General features: G+C 33.3%; 1 protein-coding gene across 1 annotated transcript; it reads right to left on the minus strand.

Annotated features, from left to right (window-relative positions):
* Positions 1-10,386: 10,386 nt before the first annotated feature.
* On the minus strand, positions 10,387-14,764 carry LOC110737019 (probable nucleolar protein 5-2). The gene is made up of 9 exons (XM_021917367.1): positions 14,658-14,764; positions 14,448-14,557; positions 14,307-14,348; positions 12,939-13,118; positions 12,682-12,846; positions 12,311-12,511; positions 11,486-11,983; positions 11,236-11,370; positions 10,387-11,127 (listed from the first exon to the last, which is right to left on the minus strand). Exons 2-9 carry the CDS (start codon positions 14,523-14,525, stop codon positions 10,690-10,692), a joined length of 1,737 nt encoding a protein of 578 aa, XP_021773059.1. The 5' UTR covers positions 14,526-14,557; positions 14,658-14,764; the 3' UTR covers positions 10,387-10,689.
* Between the last annotated feature and the right edge of the window lie 2,418 nt (positions 14,765-17,182).

The following is a 17,182-nucleotide window of genomic DNA, read 5'->3' on the forward strand; positions in this document are numbered from 1 at the left end:
TTTAAATAATTAATTTCTTTTTAAATGAAATAAATCATTTTGATGTATAAAAATAAATAAAATAAATAATTTTTATATATATAAATACGGAGTATTACAGGTGCCAACATTTGTCAGGCCAAAGCCAAACTAATGTATTCATATATAAATAATGCAAAAGTCAAATTAAAGCACTTAAAAAGAACTTATGAGATTAATATGTAAGTCTCATTTTCTTACACCGAGAAATAAAGTAAGTAAATTAGTAAATAGAGATGTAGGGAGTATGTGTTAATATATACAAGTACAAGATATAGGCCATATTTGGTAAATGACTTTTTGGTTAGCTTTTGGCTTTTTTATGTGGTCAAACAGCCAAAAAAAGTGTTTGGTAATTGCCTAATTGGCTTTTCATTCAGCGAAAAAGCTGGCTTTTAAGCCAAAATGAAAAGCTGCTTTGAGTAGCTTTTTTTGTTGGCTTTTGGCTTGTTGGCCCACAAATTAGCTAATAAATAGCCAACAATTAAATTTACCAAACACTTTTCTAAACAACCAGCTTAAACAACCAATTTCAAAAGCCATTATAAAAAGTCAAACATTCCATCTGATCAAACAAGCCAAGTAAACCAATCAACCGCCAATAGCCATTTGCCAAACAAAGCTATACTAATCAGTACATTATAAGCTTACAATCGACCAATACCAAACTACCAATATTAATAAATTATTAATATGCTTGGTCTTAAGCTGATTTACTAGCAAATCACAAATTCTAAGCAATTGAAAGCTAAGTTGGACTGCTTTATTAACTAATTGTTGACTGCTTACTGTGGATTATATTAGTGGGCCATTCAGCTGTTCTTCTATTTGGACAGACTTGAACAACTATATGACTATGAAGTCTATTATCATTAACTGGTTGGAAGAAAAGAGAAAATATGTACTACGTAATTTGTATCATTATAATATTGATTATTAATATTTTACTCCGTAATTGTTTATTAGTTAAAATTATAAAATATAAAGTAAAAAGCAAAATGACGCCCTCATTTTATCGGGTAACGCCCGCATTTAAATATGAATGGGCGAACATAACCTCGCATATATACCTCATTTTTCTTCCCTCTAACTCAATATTTTAACATTCTCTCATGCTAACAAACCACTTTGGATGAGAAAAACGTGGAATACAGGCGAGGGTATGTTCGTCCATTCATGTTTAAATGCGGGCATTACCGGATAAAATGAGGGCGTCGTTTAACAATCCCTTAAATAAATTGAAGGTTATTTTTAGAAAATAACACCACAAATTTATCAAAATTGGATTATAACGCCACAAAATCTTAAACTTTTATTATAATACCACAAAAAAACCGAAAAATTGAATTATACCACCACCTAACGGATTCTTGGATGGAATCAGTTAGTGGGGCCCACTCTAAACACGTGTCACTAATATATTGGTTAAAAAAATAGAAAAATTAAAAAAAAAAAAAAAAAAGAAAGGAAAACCCCTAAAATCCTAACCCAGCCACCACCCACACCGCCGGCAACACTAACCCACACCGGCGACAGTCCAACCCTCGCCGTCGGCACCCCCTGCCCCTTCGTAAACCGTCAAAATCAGCCTAGCCGTCATAGTCGACCACCAGCAACGCTCCCAACCTTGAAACACCTAAGCCCTAGCCCCGATTTGGTTTGGGTTTCGGTTTTTGGGTACGGATTTGGGTGGGTTAAGGGGTGAGGGTAAGAGTGAGAGGGGGAGGAGGGTTTTTGGGTCTATGTGCGGGGCTGGGGTTGGTTCGCCGGATGGATTCGTGGGTAGGAATAGGGTGGTTCATCGTCGCCGATGAGGTAGAGTTGTGTGGGTTGCGTCTGGGTGCTGGATTCGGTGGTTAGGCACGCTGGAGAGGGTGTTGGGGGTGGAGATGTGGGTTGGTGCCGGCGGTATGCTAGGGTTGTCGGCGGTAAGCTAGGGTTGCCGGCAAAAGCTAGGGTTTCCGGCGGTGGGGTCACGGCTCTGGTGATGGGCTAGTGGCTGGGTTAAGGTTTACGTTTTTTTTTAAATTTTTGTTTTTATTTTAATTTATATTTTTTAAACCAATCGCTTATTGACACGTGTCCAGAGTGGGTCCCACTAACGAATTCCATCCAAGAATCCGTTAAGTGGTGGTAAAATCCAAATTTTCAGTTTTTGTGGTGTTATAATAAAAGTTTGAGATTTTATGGTGTTATAATCCAATTTTTGAAAAATTTGTGGTGTTATTTTCTAAAATTTCTAAATTAAATTATAAAAATAGATATTGTAACTAATCTAATGATGTATTACATAATACTTGTAATATTATTCATTTTATAGTAGTCAAAAGATTAAGTAAAAAAAAATGTAAATAGTGTATAAATCAAAGTGTTTTAATAAATGGAGGGAGTACTTCTTCTATTAAACAAAATAACCATTGCAATTTATTCACTATTGTATATTAGCTAGTTCCTATTTTTCTAGTAAACACTTGGTCTAGAGAAAAAAAAACTTTTACAAATTCGGAATAAGTTGTCACATTGAGCACCGTAAAACTAATGTATTATGCGATTGGTTTAGCTTATACAAAAGAATCTCAATTAGATCGAGTAATATGAGTGAAAGTTTATATTATTTACTTATATAAATTTTTAATTTTCTCGGCTAATCTAATTTTGTTGACTTTCATTCCAACACATCCGAGGTAATTTTAAATATTTTAGCTAATTTCTTGTTGAAGATACAGTTTACTTGGAAAGACAAACTAGCAAGCATTTAAGAAGTTTTTGGTAGTTGAACAATATATTGAGTATATTGACCAAATAACATTATTTCAGCCATGAAATCTTCAACTATATTTGTCAGCACAGGTGAAAGACTAAAGAACAGATCAGTTGAAGCAACACATATCACCAAATTCACTGCAATACATCACAGCATTTAAAAGTGACGTTGATGGTCTCTTTCTACCATTTGAATTTAGTTATTAATTTGGGTGTTACTATGCTTGAACAATAATCAAATATCCATGAAACAAACGGGCCTTGTGTGTGGCCCAAGGCCCATATTGTGGAAGATGAAAAAAAAAAAAGAAAAAGAAAAAGAAACTCTTCTTTTGTTATTTTGAACCTATAGATTCAAATTAATTCTCCGAACTAAACTAGTTTCATCTTTAAAAAAAACCTGGACGAGTATCTACTTGTTGAATAGGTTTATCTATTACGAAATAGAAAAAATTCATTCTACGAAACCAATAAGGTTTGTAAGAACTTTATAATATGTATGTATAATCCAAACGAGACGATTTTGTTTTTTTTTTTTTTTTTTTAAATTAAATTGATAAAATACATCTCAAAAAAAGTTTTGAGTTGATATTGAAGAGGAGAGACAAGACCTTTGCGTTATAAAATTGTTTCATTCATTTGGACTACAATTCATCATCTTGCAATCTTGCATGGAGAAGGAATAAAGGAAATTAGTTTCAATTTCAAATTTACAATATTAGCAAAAGTGTACCTTGTGAGCTTGTGACCCTACAATCAATTATAATGCCATAATGGGACAACCTGAATATCCACTACAAATTGTATTATTCATTTCAAATCTTCAAATACTACGATTTATTTACAACATTTAAACATAACTTTTGGAGTAGTGTTTTACAAAAGCTAGTAAAGCAAGTTTTTAGCACAGAGTATATTTTTTTAAATCAATGTTTATGAATTAAGCCATTTATTTATACAAAAGTATTGTGCATAGCTTTGAAGGTTTTTGGGTAACTTTTAAAAGTTGGTTACACTTGATGTTGCAATCAAATAAACAAATTACTTGTATGTATTTAAATTTACAATTTACAATCAATTTGAGAGTAAGGCAGTTAGAGTTTATCGATTCTCATCACTCGCATGTTTGTGCAAAAACTTTCAGGGCTGATTTTCAGGCTAAGCTTTGAATTGTTTTAGTCTGTGACCCGCCTAAAAAGCCCAGCATTTAATACCTTAATTCAAATTGGGATTCCAGAAAGGCTGTAACCTGGCCCATAACATAATGGTCTGTTTCTATTTAATCTCAACATTTTTCACTTCAGTCCGTTTCTAAAAAATTATAAACGGACTCATTTAGTCGTTATATCCTACTCCTTGAGTCTCCGAATAATTGAAACATTTAAATTTTACAATAATCAAAACATATTCTCAACGTTCTTTGATTGCCTTGATGAGAATTCATGGGCAACTAAAGAATTATCTTACCAACTCTCTCTATTCCATTTTACTTGCCTCATTTACGTTTTGACCATTAGCTCAATTACGTTACATAACTAACATAATTTTTCCTCCAAAATTTCATCTACCATGAATAATTTAGTTGTCCATATTTAACTACCGTTCACAAAAAAAGTTAAACCCAACCAGATTCAACTAACTATGGTTAAGTCATAAAAGTTGTCCAATTGTTGATAACCGAGAGTGAAAGAGAAAGATAAAGAGACAGAGACACGGGTTACCCATAAACTGCTCAACCATTTATGTTCTTTCAACTTTTTTCAAGAATATCTAACAAAAATAAACTATAACAAGTAAATATGTCAGAACTATTATATTTCTTAGATCTAGCTACATGCTCAAGACTCAATACTGATAAATTTTTTCATCATTCCAAACTAAAAAAATTACAAAATTTATATCTTTATATTATTTCCAATTGTAATTCGGACACATGTTAAACTCTGACTAATCCGGATTCAATTCAAAATACCTGTCGTGTATAATTTTACATAGTAGTAGAATTAAGACGAATCTCATAATTACAAGAATTAGCTTACAATTAAAGCTAAAAGGAAAGAATATTTTTCATTCCTGAACTCATGGAATCATGGTACACAGCTTCATCCTGACAAAAAACAAAACTTCAAACATGATCTCATAAGATACAAGGTGTACAAAGGTAGATCTATTACATAATTTTGAATTGGCCTATCTTATGTAATAGATATATAAGAAAAACAAATGTTTAGATCTAAAACCCAAATTAGTCAAAGTCATAAATTTTAACACCAAATGTCTTTACTTAAGGATCATATAATAGTTGTAAAAAAAAAAGGGATCACATAATAAAAACTATAAAATGTAACAAATATTATGGAAAATAAACAAGTTTAGAAAAAGAAGGAGAAATTTTGAAGAATTAAAATCATGTATCAAAACCACCCAATATTTTGCTACAATAATTAAGAAAAAAAAAATCACAAAAAATGCCAAATAAATTACTAATAAAATGATTTTTTTTTAAATAAAAAAAAAAAAAAGATTAAGACAAGTTTAGAGAGAGAAAGAAAGTAGGGGGATGTAGAGCTCCCTTCAATCCAAAAAATGACCAAACCTGAAAAAGGGCAAATGACAGCTCCTGAGATATGCAAAACCAAAGGCCTATCATCAATTAAAAGAAATGGATAGGACTATGGATAACCATATATCAACAGCAGTATTATGCCCTAGTTAGGCCTTCTTTTGGACTTCAAGGAGCTCTACTTTTACCCAACTCCGCCTTAACTTCAACACGAACACGAACGCGAGATTATTATCATAATAAGATTTGCTTTGTATCATCTTACAATAAAAGTTTTTTGTTTATTTGTAGGAAGAAATGAAACCCTAAAATACCAAGAAAAAGATATTACAGAATGAGTGAGACTGAGAGTGAGGTTATGGTGATGTCTATATATATATATGTAGGGAATGAGTGAATGTATGTGTCTATATAATAACCCTAAAGTCATGTTATACTCTGCATATAACCCTAAAGTTATACTGTGTCAAGAGATAAAAGAGAGTGGGGGTTGATTAGTCTACCTTGGTTAATTGTGTATTTAATGGTATTAAAGTGGATCATAGATGAGTGGTTCTGGTTCATACCAATCTTTTGGTTTCCTATTATAATATCAAGTACCTAATACACTGTATTACTTTATCTGTTTCGTAATAATTACAACACTTTTTTTTTACATCACTTTCATACGGAATAATAATTACAACATGACTTCTTAATTTGGAACCAATACCTTTTACTCCATATTTCTCTCTCCCACTAACCTTCTTTATACTCGTACTTTTAATCAGATAGGAATGATTCTAATGAATCTTATACTCATAATCAAATTTATTGAGGAATAATATTATTTAGGAATTTTTTTTAAAAAAATATAGGAATTAAATATTTTGATCTCTTGTTCTTTGTAAGGAGTGTTAAAATTTGAATCAACACGTTCAAATTATTTAATGTTCTCTTTATCTGCCAATTAGATGTTGGTGTAGTGGATTATTGGTGATTGGAACTGCACTTGATAAGAAGGACCGTGCGTTCGATCCCCCGCAACAACAATTGAGAGGGGATTGGAATCTAACCACCTATATCTGATTTCCGAATTCGGATTAGCCCAAAGTGTGAGCCGGATGAAACACCAAAAAAAAAAAATGTTCTCCTTATCACTGTTTATTTGTTACGTTTGACTATTCACATTATTTGAGATACGGATATCTTAAAATATAAATAATTCCAATTCTATAGGTGCAAATAGAGGTGTTAATTCGAATTTTAAAGTCAAGTTTAAGTAAGGTCGAACTTAAATTGGGTCAAGTTGGGTAAATCTAGCATTCAGATCATGTAGTTTAGGTTTGAATTGAATCAAGTTCGGTCTAAGTTATATTAGGTCGTTTACCCTTTCGGCTAACTTTTAGGTTTAGGACTTTAGGTGGTATCAAGTTGTCTTTGAATCTGGTTACTTTTCAGTTCGGATTGTATCAAGTTGTGTTAATATGCTATTGCACGTATATAATTGCATACAACAGGTACCAGTTATATCATTTACTCGTACATGAAACTATGTGAGCTAAGTATATCAATATGACTATATACCAAACTAAGGTTGGTTTAGTAGAAAAGATTACACCTTCCAACCTTGAAGTTAGGGGTTCAACTATCACTAGAGACACTTAAAGGGTGGGGATCCTTTACCCTTTCCCGGTTTTCCCTCACACTTTAAGTGTCTAACCCGTAAATAATGGTTAAAAAAAACAATAAGGATTAAAGTACGGTCAGAGTCGTTCTCCTTATCGTTTTAAAAAGAATATATCAATATGACTATGAGTATATTTTTAACAAATATCTAAATCTTTATAATTTTAATTTTTTAGTGTTTAGAGAGCCATAAGGACAGGTAATGAAAATCGACACCAAAATCTCTTAAAATCGAAAAAAAAAAAAAAATGCTAACTATTTAAACTATCTCTTACTCTCATTAAACTCTATAATTCAAATAACTGAGAAAAATGTATGGAAGCTGGTTGGCACTCTATAGAAATAGATTCTGGGTTTACTTTATTTTACTGTGTCTGTAATTTACTTTTCCATCTGAAACGTCACATGTTATGCTGCTTTTTTGTCCCCTTCTTCTTTTTTTATTTTATTTTTTTTATTTAAATTAACTCGATATTATTGACCCGCTCCATTTGACGAGTGCGGCACAGTCTACTGTGCAGGGTCCCGACTTCCGAATCCCAATATTCTTGTTTCAGTAATTCAGTTACCAGATGCTAACACGTATACTCTTTTCTAAATGAGGGTCCAGATGTAATTTTACCATTTTTACCACATCCACTGTTGATATGGGTCTGCCTAAATTTCCGCATGATTACCGGCGAGGTATTTCATTTATTAGTAACTAGTATTGACCCCGTACGATATACGGAAGAATCTTTTTATCTAAACATGTATTTTGACTTTTTTTTTTTTAATTAAAAACTTCTTTTTTGAAAGAAAATAAAAAACATTTGTAAATATAAACTGCACTTTTTTTAGCAAACTAAAATGTAATACTACGTACATAAATGTAATGCAATATATTCTTAACATTTAAGAAATACATCATATTATATGTAACATTAAGTAATAAATTGCATCAAGCAAAAAAATAACTCTGCCAATAAATAAAATTTTGTTTTGCCATTTTATTTCAAATTTTAGCAAAAATAATAAGTATTTAAAAACACTAAAAATCAAAACGTTTGGGACATAAAGGAAAACCAAGAAGAGACACAAATGAAAATTGGTCATTTATTAGGAGATTGAAAAAGTTTGGGAGATTTTATTTTATTTAATTTTTTTAATTAGCTCGAATAATGTAGAATTATGAATAGAAAAGAAATTTGAAACATAAAATTAAAATTCAATAGTTAGCAAATTTGAACTCCAAAAACACAAAAAATCCAACAACCAATAAAATAAATACGAGTACAAGAAACTTCAAAACCCACAAATTTTAAAATTTCAAATTACAAAAGAAGGATGAATAGATTTGACCAACTTCTATATATGAAGTAGTATTTAGGAGTCTGGCTATATACGAATTAGTATATAGGAATTTTCCAAAAAAAAAACAATGCACATGATTGATTTTGCAAAAATAATATTCACTGATTTTAAAGACCCAATAAATATTCAGTTTTTATAAAACTATAACATCATTTGGTCATAAATTTTGAATATCCATACATATTGTTTAATTTATCACAATATTTATAATTGAGATCAAAATTGTAAAATTGCAAATTGAAAAAAAAGAGGGAGTTAAACTTAGAGAAAACAAACCTTTTTGTGACAAATTTGATGAAAGTATGAAACTGATCAATACTAAATTTGGCCAAATTATCTTACAAAATTATGAAATGGCCGGACTCAATTGCGGTGTAAGGTTGTATAAATCAAATTAGAGAAATACTTCGTATGACGGAATGAAATCAACTCAATTGCGGTGTAATAATTCAAAATAGAAAAATAGGAAGGAAAATAAATTTTAGACATGAAAATAAAATGGGGAAAAGGAAGAGAATTTCTAATTTATAATGAGTATGATTTAGAAATTGAAGTTTTTAGTAACTATTATTGGAGGCCATCAAGATTCATAATAAGCTTTGAAAGAGAATATTTATCTAAGGAAATCAAAAACTATATGATGAAAAGGCATGAATGAAAAGGTTTCATTTAAAGTAATAAAAAAATATAAAAAGATTTAACTACAAATTGATATTCGAGAAATGCCACGTGGCACTTTGTATGACATGCAAAAGTTCCTATTTTAAAATATTAATATAGATATAGATTTCATTTTAAGAGCATCTTTACTCAGGAAAAAAAAGGTTCATGTTACTATTCACAAAAAAAATAATTTAAGGACAATTATGAAACTCGAATATTTTAAACAAAAAACATTTTTTCTATTTTATTATGAAACTCGAATATTTTTGTTTTCAAAAAAAAAAAAAAAAAAAATGAAACTCAAATATTTTAAACGAAAACATTTTTTTATATGGCATTTTTCCAAGTACAATCTAAAAAACTCACATGATTAACGTTTTCCAAACTTATTAAGGATAATCTTAATCACTTTTAAAGATTTTAGGTGTACTTTTAAGGGAAAAAAAAAAAAAGCCACCCCGGTCTAATATTGGTATTTAAAGGATTTCAAATATTACCAAAAACTGAAAATATTAATTTCTCGACTCGGAGACCGGATTGGTTAATTCAATTTGATAAAGATCAGTTTTTGAACCCCCTATTTGAGCGATTAAATGTATTCCCAGAAATAAAAGATCTAGACCCATTTAGAACCCTAAACCTGATAGACACAATAACTTGGGTGTGGGTCTGAATTTCTAAGGCCTCGTTTGGTTGACAAATAAAAACATGGAAAGTTGAAATTACTAGGAATTGAAATTCTTTGGAATTGTTAGGTTGACAAAATCATGGGAAGTAGAAATTCCCATGAATTTTCACTTCCCACAAAATGGAGGTATTTAATTACCTAGGGAGACTTAGGTAAGTGGAATTTCCCTTGGAAATTTCCACTTCTCATGATTAACCAAACACAATTTAGCATTTCCTAGGAATTTTTTTTTTTTTTTTTTTGGTGTTTAGGAATTTCTAATTGGGAATATACATTTTCAAGAAATTTGCATTTTTCACATTCAACCAAACAAGACCTAAGACTCAACATATACGGGTTGAATCTAGGTCCACTTACAAAGTAGGACTGGGTAAGTGGGTATGTGTCTGTCAGGCTTGGGCCAGATCCAGCCTATTTCCATGTCAACTGAAAAGTAATTGGGCGAAAATTTGGAGCTCTACTCTCCTTAAGAATCTCCTACTAGATCTATCACCATGAAGATGATGGGACTTAGATTGACCCATAGAAATTCTATACAAGTTTTCCTTGAAGGCAAAATCTTGCATGAAACAATAGTACAATAACTTACTAGACTTGCTCAAGCGTATGTACAGGATACTACTAGTATCTATTAGCTTCAGTAAGTGAATTTTCAATCTGTAACCAGAACTCAATAAACATCAGAACCAATAAATAAATAACTTTTTTCAAGTCAGCCAGTACTCAGCCATGTAATTCATCACAATGGCTGAAATCAAAGATAAAATATCTTGAACAAGATTTGCAGCTATAATCCTTGAACAAACATTCAGTCACATACATGAGGCATAAGATTACTAGACTAACTCTAACAAGAAATACTCCTATAACAAAACCCCAGCAAAGAGCAAATTATACAGAAACGAAAAATATTATCCATTGTCAAAGATGGCCAAAATTGTTTGATTTGCCCGAATTACTACAAATACCTCAATCAATCCTCACTGCTCTTCTTCTTCTTCTTTTTCTTTTCTTTCTTCTCGCTCACAGGTTCAGCTTCCTCACTAGCATCAGCATGCTTTCTCTTCTTTTTCTTATCCTTCTCTCCTGCCTCAACAGCTTCCTCATCCTCCGCCTGCTTCTTCTTCTTCTTCTTTTCCTTTTTCGTCGTCTCTTCATCATCTGCTTCTTTGTCTCCATTCTCTACCTGCTGCTTCTTTTTCTTCTTCTCTTTCTTGGATTTTATTTCAACTTCAGGTTCCACATTTTCATCTTCACCATTAGCAACACTGTCTTCCAAAACGGCATCCTTCTTTTTCTTCTTTTCTTTCTTTGCCTTCTTTGTTTCCTCAACAACATGGACATCCTTTTCAATTACCATCAAATTATCATCCTTCTTACCAAGGATAGCATCAGCTGCAGGATTATATGTCTGCAAAAGATAGAAATATAGAATGCAGTGTCAAAACAAAGCCAAATAAAAAGACTAGCAAGGCAAGACTTGCAAGAGAAGCAGGGAGTGAAATGGTAAGCAAAATACCTTTGCAGGGGTAATTAGTGCTCCTGCTCCCTTCTTACGATCTTTGTCATAAACTTCTATTTGTGGTTTTCCCTTGGCGGATCCCGCAGATTTGCCCAATTCTTTACCTTCAAGATTTCTTAGACGGGCTTCAAGCTGTTTCAGAAATGAAGCAGGGTATATGAGAACATGTCCAGAGATTTTTCATACTTCGAATTAAAAATAAAATGGAGGAAAAAAGTGGGCAGAAATTTGATTATGAAGTTGTTACCTTGGCTCGATTTTCAAGACCCATAGTGTTGTCAGGGTTATCTCCAAGAGCATCATAACGAATAGCCAATGCAGTTTTTGCTGCAAGAGAACGAGATATTTTACCCTTGTGTTTAGGAGCAGCCTGCCCAATCAAGGAAGCATGATAGATAAGCCCATATTTAGGGGTTGCATGTTTTGTTTTCAAAGCTCTGAAAAGAGCCTTTTCTGCCCCAAGAATTTGTACTGTGCTCCCAGGCTGCTTTGCAAGATTTATCAAGCTTCCACCATGGGCAATAAGACGGGCACCAACGAGCTCACCAACAAGAGCAGTCAAATTTGGAGCGATTGTGTTCATTCTGCTTTTCAAATAATCATATAATTGAGCTCTGTATTCAGCTAGAGACAAAACTTGGTCACAGAGTTCACTGATATTTATCAAATCAAGGTCGCTGACTTCAGTTCCCATGGAAATCATGGCAGCCTCTTTGAGCGCTGTCTCAACCTCCTCATCCAAGATCTGTAACAAAAGAAAGGAAGGTTAAATTCCACATTGTTACCTACTCGATCATAGGAATGTCAAGATTTTATTTCATGACCATTTCCTAACGACTTCACCAACTCTCAAAAGTCCAAACCAAGAGATATACATGAAATGACATATGTTACCAATGTTGATAACACAGCTACATAACTACTTGATGCAAGTCAGAAAGCAGATAACCAGTCCTTAACCCTTAAATTCAGTCCATAAAGTCCCCAGAGGCATATGCACCATTCAAACACAAATGGGATGCAACACAACATACATAATGATGATTATAAAGTTCATTGGAGTGGTGTTTACCTCAGAGAAGTCCAGCTTCGCAGCGTTAACACGATTCATCATGAACTTCACAGTCTTGGCATATAGTATATTGTCTTGCACAATCTTTGCAAGCTCAGGAAAATGCCAGCCATACCATTCTCGTACCCTCATAGCATATGTATTAAGCTCTTTGTCAAGATCATCCAACAAACCGATGGCTTGAATGATCATAGTGTCTACCTGCATATACATCAGGTGCAGGTTAAGATAGGTGATATAATATATAGAAGGCAGATATTGAACATCTTTCACTCAAGCAAGTCCAATATCATTTACTATGTAGGCTAATTTCAAGAAGTTATTGACCAAAGTTAGCAGCCCCCAACAGTGATTTATGGATTTTAACTGACCTTATCAGGACTGAACTTTAACTTGTATCTAGATAAGCTGTGAGATAAACCCAAGCTCATTGGAGCCAAATCTTGAGCTCCAAGACCTGAGATGAGTTCAGTCAGCTGACTTCTTACCCCTCTCATTAGCTCCATCACTGAATTATTGTGAACGCACTCAATTTGCTGCAATACAAGGCCATACCCAACTTTATATTAGATAGGTGAAAACACAAGCATAACAGAGTGAAGGACATCAAATTGAAATCTACACTAACCAATTTCTCCTTGATTGCATTTCCAAGTTTAGAATCAGCAACACCTAATGTGCTACCTGTGCAGTGTGCTTTCAAAAATTTTCTCAATCCCTTGCTAGGTTTGCCGTCAATCAATAAAGTAGTAGCTGCTAAAGCTTCTGATGTATTTTCAAACTTGTCAAAAGCTTTCAGCTTCACTACCTGAAGAATAGTAAAAGGTCAAGCACACCAGTTAACAAATTAAAAACAGTAGCATTATTAGTTAACTACCAAACTCAATAATTGGTATAGAAAGTATTGAGAGCTATGGATGAATCATTCTACTGATGTTCAATCTATTGACTTATTGAGAGAAACAGATCAAGTATATTTCTGTAAGCCTTCTTCCTTGAAATAAACACAAGTTAACTTGAAACAGTCCTCACCCTAACTCTATCTCTATGATGGACTTGAAGCACATCTACAAAATAATCTCTCTCATGGACAAGTGTTTGTTCGTTCAATAATACCCTCCACATCATTAACTAGATATTTAAAAACATAATGTAATCCAATTATACATTTTTTTCCTACCGAAGGTAAGGTCAAAGCAGTTTTCCATGACAACCTGGAATTTAATACAGTCCATTTTCAAGCAGTGTTCAAACTGTCAATATAAGAATCAACAAATTCATCTCAATTTCATTGACTCAAACTAACAAACCAACTTGCTTGACCCTAGAACCAACTAATCCATCCACCCTCCTCACCGCACTGAGAGCTTAAAAATTCTTATTCATCTTAATAAATCTGCCTTAAACAACATTCAAGCCTTAAAATTTCTGATATACCTAACCCAAAAGAAACTTACAAGAATGTCTAACTTCATAATTAGGACATTCAATTTCTACATATCCACCATCACCAAATACCACCTTCAACAAAAATCAAATGCACTTTACTTATAGAAACTTCACAAAAATCCTAAAACCCAATTTCAAATCGCCTTGCCCGAACATATACCATTAAACCAATTGCCCCCATTTACAAACAAAATAATAACCCTAAAACCTCTATTTCAAACCTAAACCTCGAATTTTCGCCATCCACAATACAAACAAAACCTCGAGAAACCTAAACATAAACCAACACAACTTTCTAACGACAACATACGATTTTCAACGTTACCAACTTCAATAACACTTCTACATCCATCATACTTCTATGCAACAATACCACTCTTAACATAAGAGTATGCATCATACTTCTATAAACATCAACAAATTTCATAACCCATTTCCACACTTAAACAAAAACCCTTATAATTACTATTCCAAAGTATTAATCAATTATCAAAATCATACAATCAATAAACATTATAAATAAGAAATTAAAAGCAGAAGTATAAACCTTTCTAGCAGAATCAGCAGTTGTAAACTCTTTCCACAAATCCTGCAAAAACAAAAAGCACATTAATACTTACAAAATCAACAAACATAAAGAAACAAAATTACCCAGAAAAAAAAAAAAAAAGAAGGAAATATTTCATACCTCAACTTGAGAAAGCTTTCCTTCATCAATAACTTTGAATAGGGCAAAGCCCGCAGGAGTTTCGAACAACACCAACATTTTTCTGCCCTCAAATTTTCGCCCTTTTTTCACTATACCAAAAATCAACAATTACCCAGAAAAAAATTAGTAAATAGCAATTGATTAATGAAAGAAAGTAAGAAAATTGAAGAGGAGGAGAAGGAGGCTTGCCCTAGAGGAGAGGAGAGAGAAAATGGCGAGAAGCAGAATGAGGACGATGAAACTGAAATTAGGGTCTTGTGAGGGTTTTAGAGAGGCGACTCTCATTTTAAATAGCCTATTTCTTTTCTTTTTTGGGTCGGGTTTACCCGATTTTAGGTCAAATCTAGTGTCTTCATTTTTTATTTTCACAAAAAAAAAAAAAAAAAAAGAAAAAGAAAAAAAGACCCTAATTGTTTAAACAATTAGATAACCTTTAGAGAATATATATTTAAACAATTAATCTGTTTTTTGACTTTTTACAAGCAAGGAAGAGATTAATTGTTTTTGAGATTTAATTAACCCCTTAAAAAAAAAAAAAAAAAAAAGATAATTAGTCCGCAGTCAAATCTGGTCTAAATTTAGGAATAGAAAGAGAACCAATAACTCTTGTTGGAGCCTTCTTCTCCAAAGAGATTGAGGCTCCCCACTAGGAATGGCAACAGATCGGATTCGGGTCGGATGGAGCTCCACCCGCTTAGTCCATCCGCTCCACCTGCCACCCGCAAAACCCATCACCCGCATTCGATCCATCCGTCATCCGTGGGTGAAATGGGTGGACCGGATGCTTAACGGGTGATATTATAATTTTATTTTTTTGTAAATACATAAAAGTTATTGGTGGTTAATATTACGAGTGATGACTGTATTTTTAACGAATACATCAAAATTATCGATGTTACCCTTGTAAAAAAAAAAAATAATAACATCATATTTAATAATTTTTAGAAAAATATTTAAGTATTAGTAGAGTATATAAGGTTAAATTTTTTTTGAAAAAACTAATTTATATCGGATGGATGACGGATCGGGTGATATACGGATGACGGATCGGGTGATGGATGGAACGGAGCCCCACCCGAATCCGACCCGATCTGTCACCCGTTACATCTGTCACCCGCCCTTCATCCGTTTAATGCGGATTTTCGTCCATTTATTTATATCGGGTGGATCGGGTTTACAGATATCCATTTATAATTGCCATCCCTAATCCTCACAAGGGTTCTGGAGATCCGGAGAGAGGAAAGAAGATTTTATACTAGTCTAGAGAAAGAGTTCAGGCAAAATAAGTCTCTATCCTGCACATTGTACGGAGTGGAAGAACAAAGGTTCAATACATACGTCAGCGACGGTGCAGTCTTCAAAACAAAGCAAGTGTATCAAGGAAGCGGAAAAAAGAAGTCTTAATCATAGCCGGCTTTTTAAAACACATATAATACATTATAAAAGACATGAAAGAAGAAAGAGAGCACAAAACAGATTAAAACACATATAATACATTATAAAAGACATGACAGAAGAAAGAGGGCACAAAACACATACAGAGAAAGCGGATGTGGACCTTTGAATGCCACTTTTCTAAAATAAAAAATAGGCTTTGGACCCTCATATGGCCAGTCACCCACGAGGATGGCTTCTCGTTCGAAATTGACTAGTTCAAATGGTTCATCCAGGTACGTCAATTGGTCTTTGACCTTTCCCATGTTGTTGATTGGTATACCCTTCGTTTAGGAAATGACTTAGAGTCAAGCTATCTCGCTCAACATTACTCAACCTCTATAAAAAAAAGCCCTTGCTGAACTAGATTCCCTACTAGCGAGAGCGGCATAAAGGAGCACAAACAGGGTTTTTTTTTTTAAAAAAAATGAACAGATAAGCTAACGCACTACTGATTTTCTACCTACTAGCAATGCAACTACTCCCGATAAATACTCAAATTGAACTAGTTTCTCTCTTTTCCTTGCTTGTAAAAAGTCAAGAAACAGATTAATCGCTGACGCCTATACTTGAATTTAGAAAGGAGTCCCAATTCATGGTTACTTGGGGCGTTTTGTAAAAGTAAAGATCGAGGTTTAAGCCAATTCCTTTATGAGTCTTATTCCTTTTAGTCACAACTGTGAACCAAACTTCAAGCACAACTGTGAAGCAAACTTCATGATTCGCTTTTTTCTTTCATACTTTCTATTTAGAGCTCAATTACATCGAGCCTCGCGTCGGGTCTAATGTTAGCATAAATAACAGAAATTAACCAGGATCGGGAAGAGCAAATCCCCTTCATTTCCGCATGGATCTCCTTCTCCGTCTTTCGTATTCGTAGTAAGGGCATCGAATGTAGTTCATGCTTTCCCGGCTTTCCAGTCTCTTTGCTCTTTGCTAGCCTTCTAATTGCATCAGCCTTTACAACAGCCTAATTCTTCTCCCCTTAAACAAGTACTGTATTGATTTTCATTTCTTTCTCAGTCTTGGATGTCTTGCTTTCTGTGAGTCTTTCATTCCTTCCTCGGATGAAGTTTGTGTAATCTAAAAGCCCCAGGAGGGAACAATGCCTATGTCCAGAAGTGGTCCATCGTGCTTGCGGGTTCGGTTGTGCTTCTAGAAAGTTAGTCACTTCGTTGACATACGTAAAGCTTCGCAGCCCTCCCTGCGGTTTCCAGTTTAGTTTGTCTACTTCCCTTCCAAACGACGATGAGGCTAAGCGAACAAAATCTAACCTTAAG

The sequence above is a fragment of the Chenopodium quinoa genome, unplaced genomic scaffold (genome assembly GCF_001683475.1).
Source record: "Chenopodium quinoa cultivar QQ74 unplaced genomic scaffold, ASM168347v1, whole genome shotgun sequence".
NCBI lineage: Eukaryota > Viridiplantae > Streptophyta > Magnoliopsida > Caryophyllales > Amaranthaceae > Chenopodium > Chenopodium quinoa.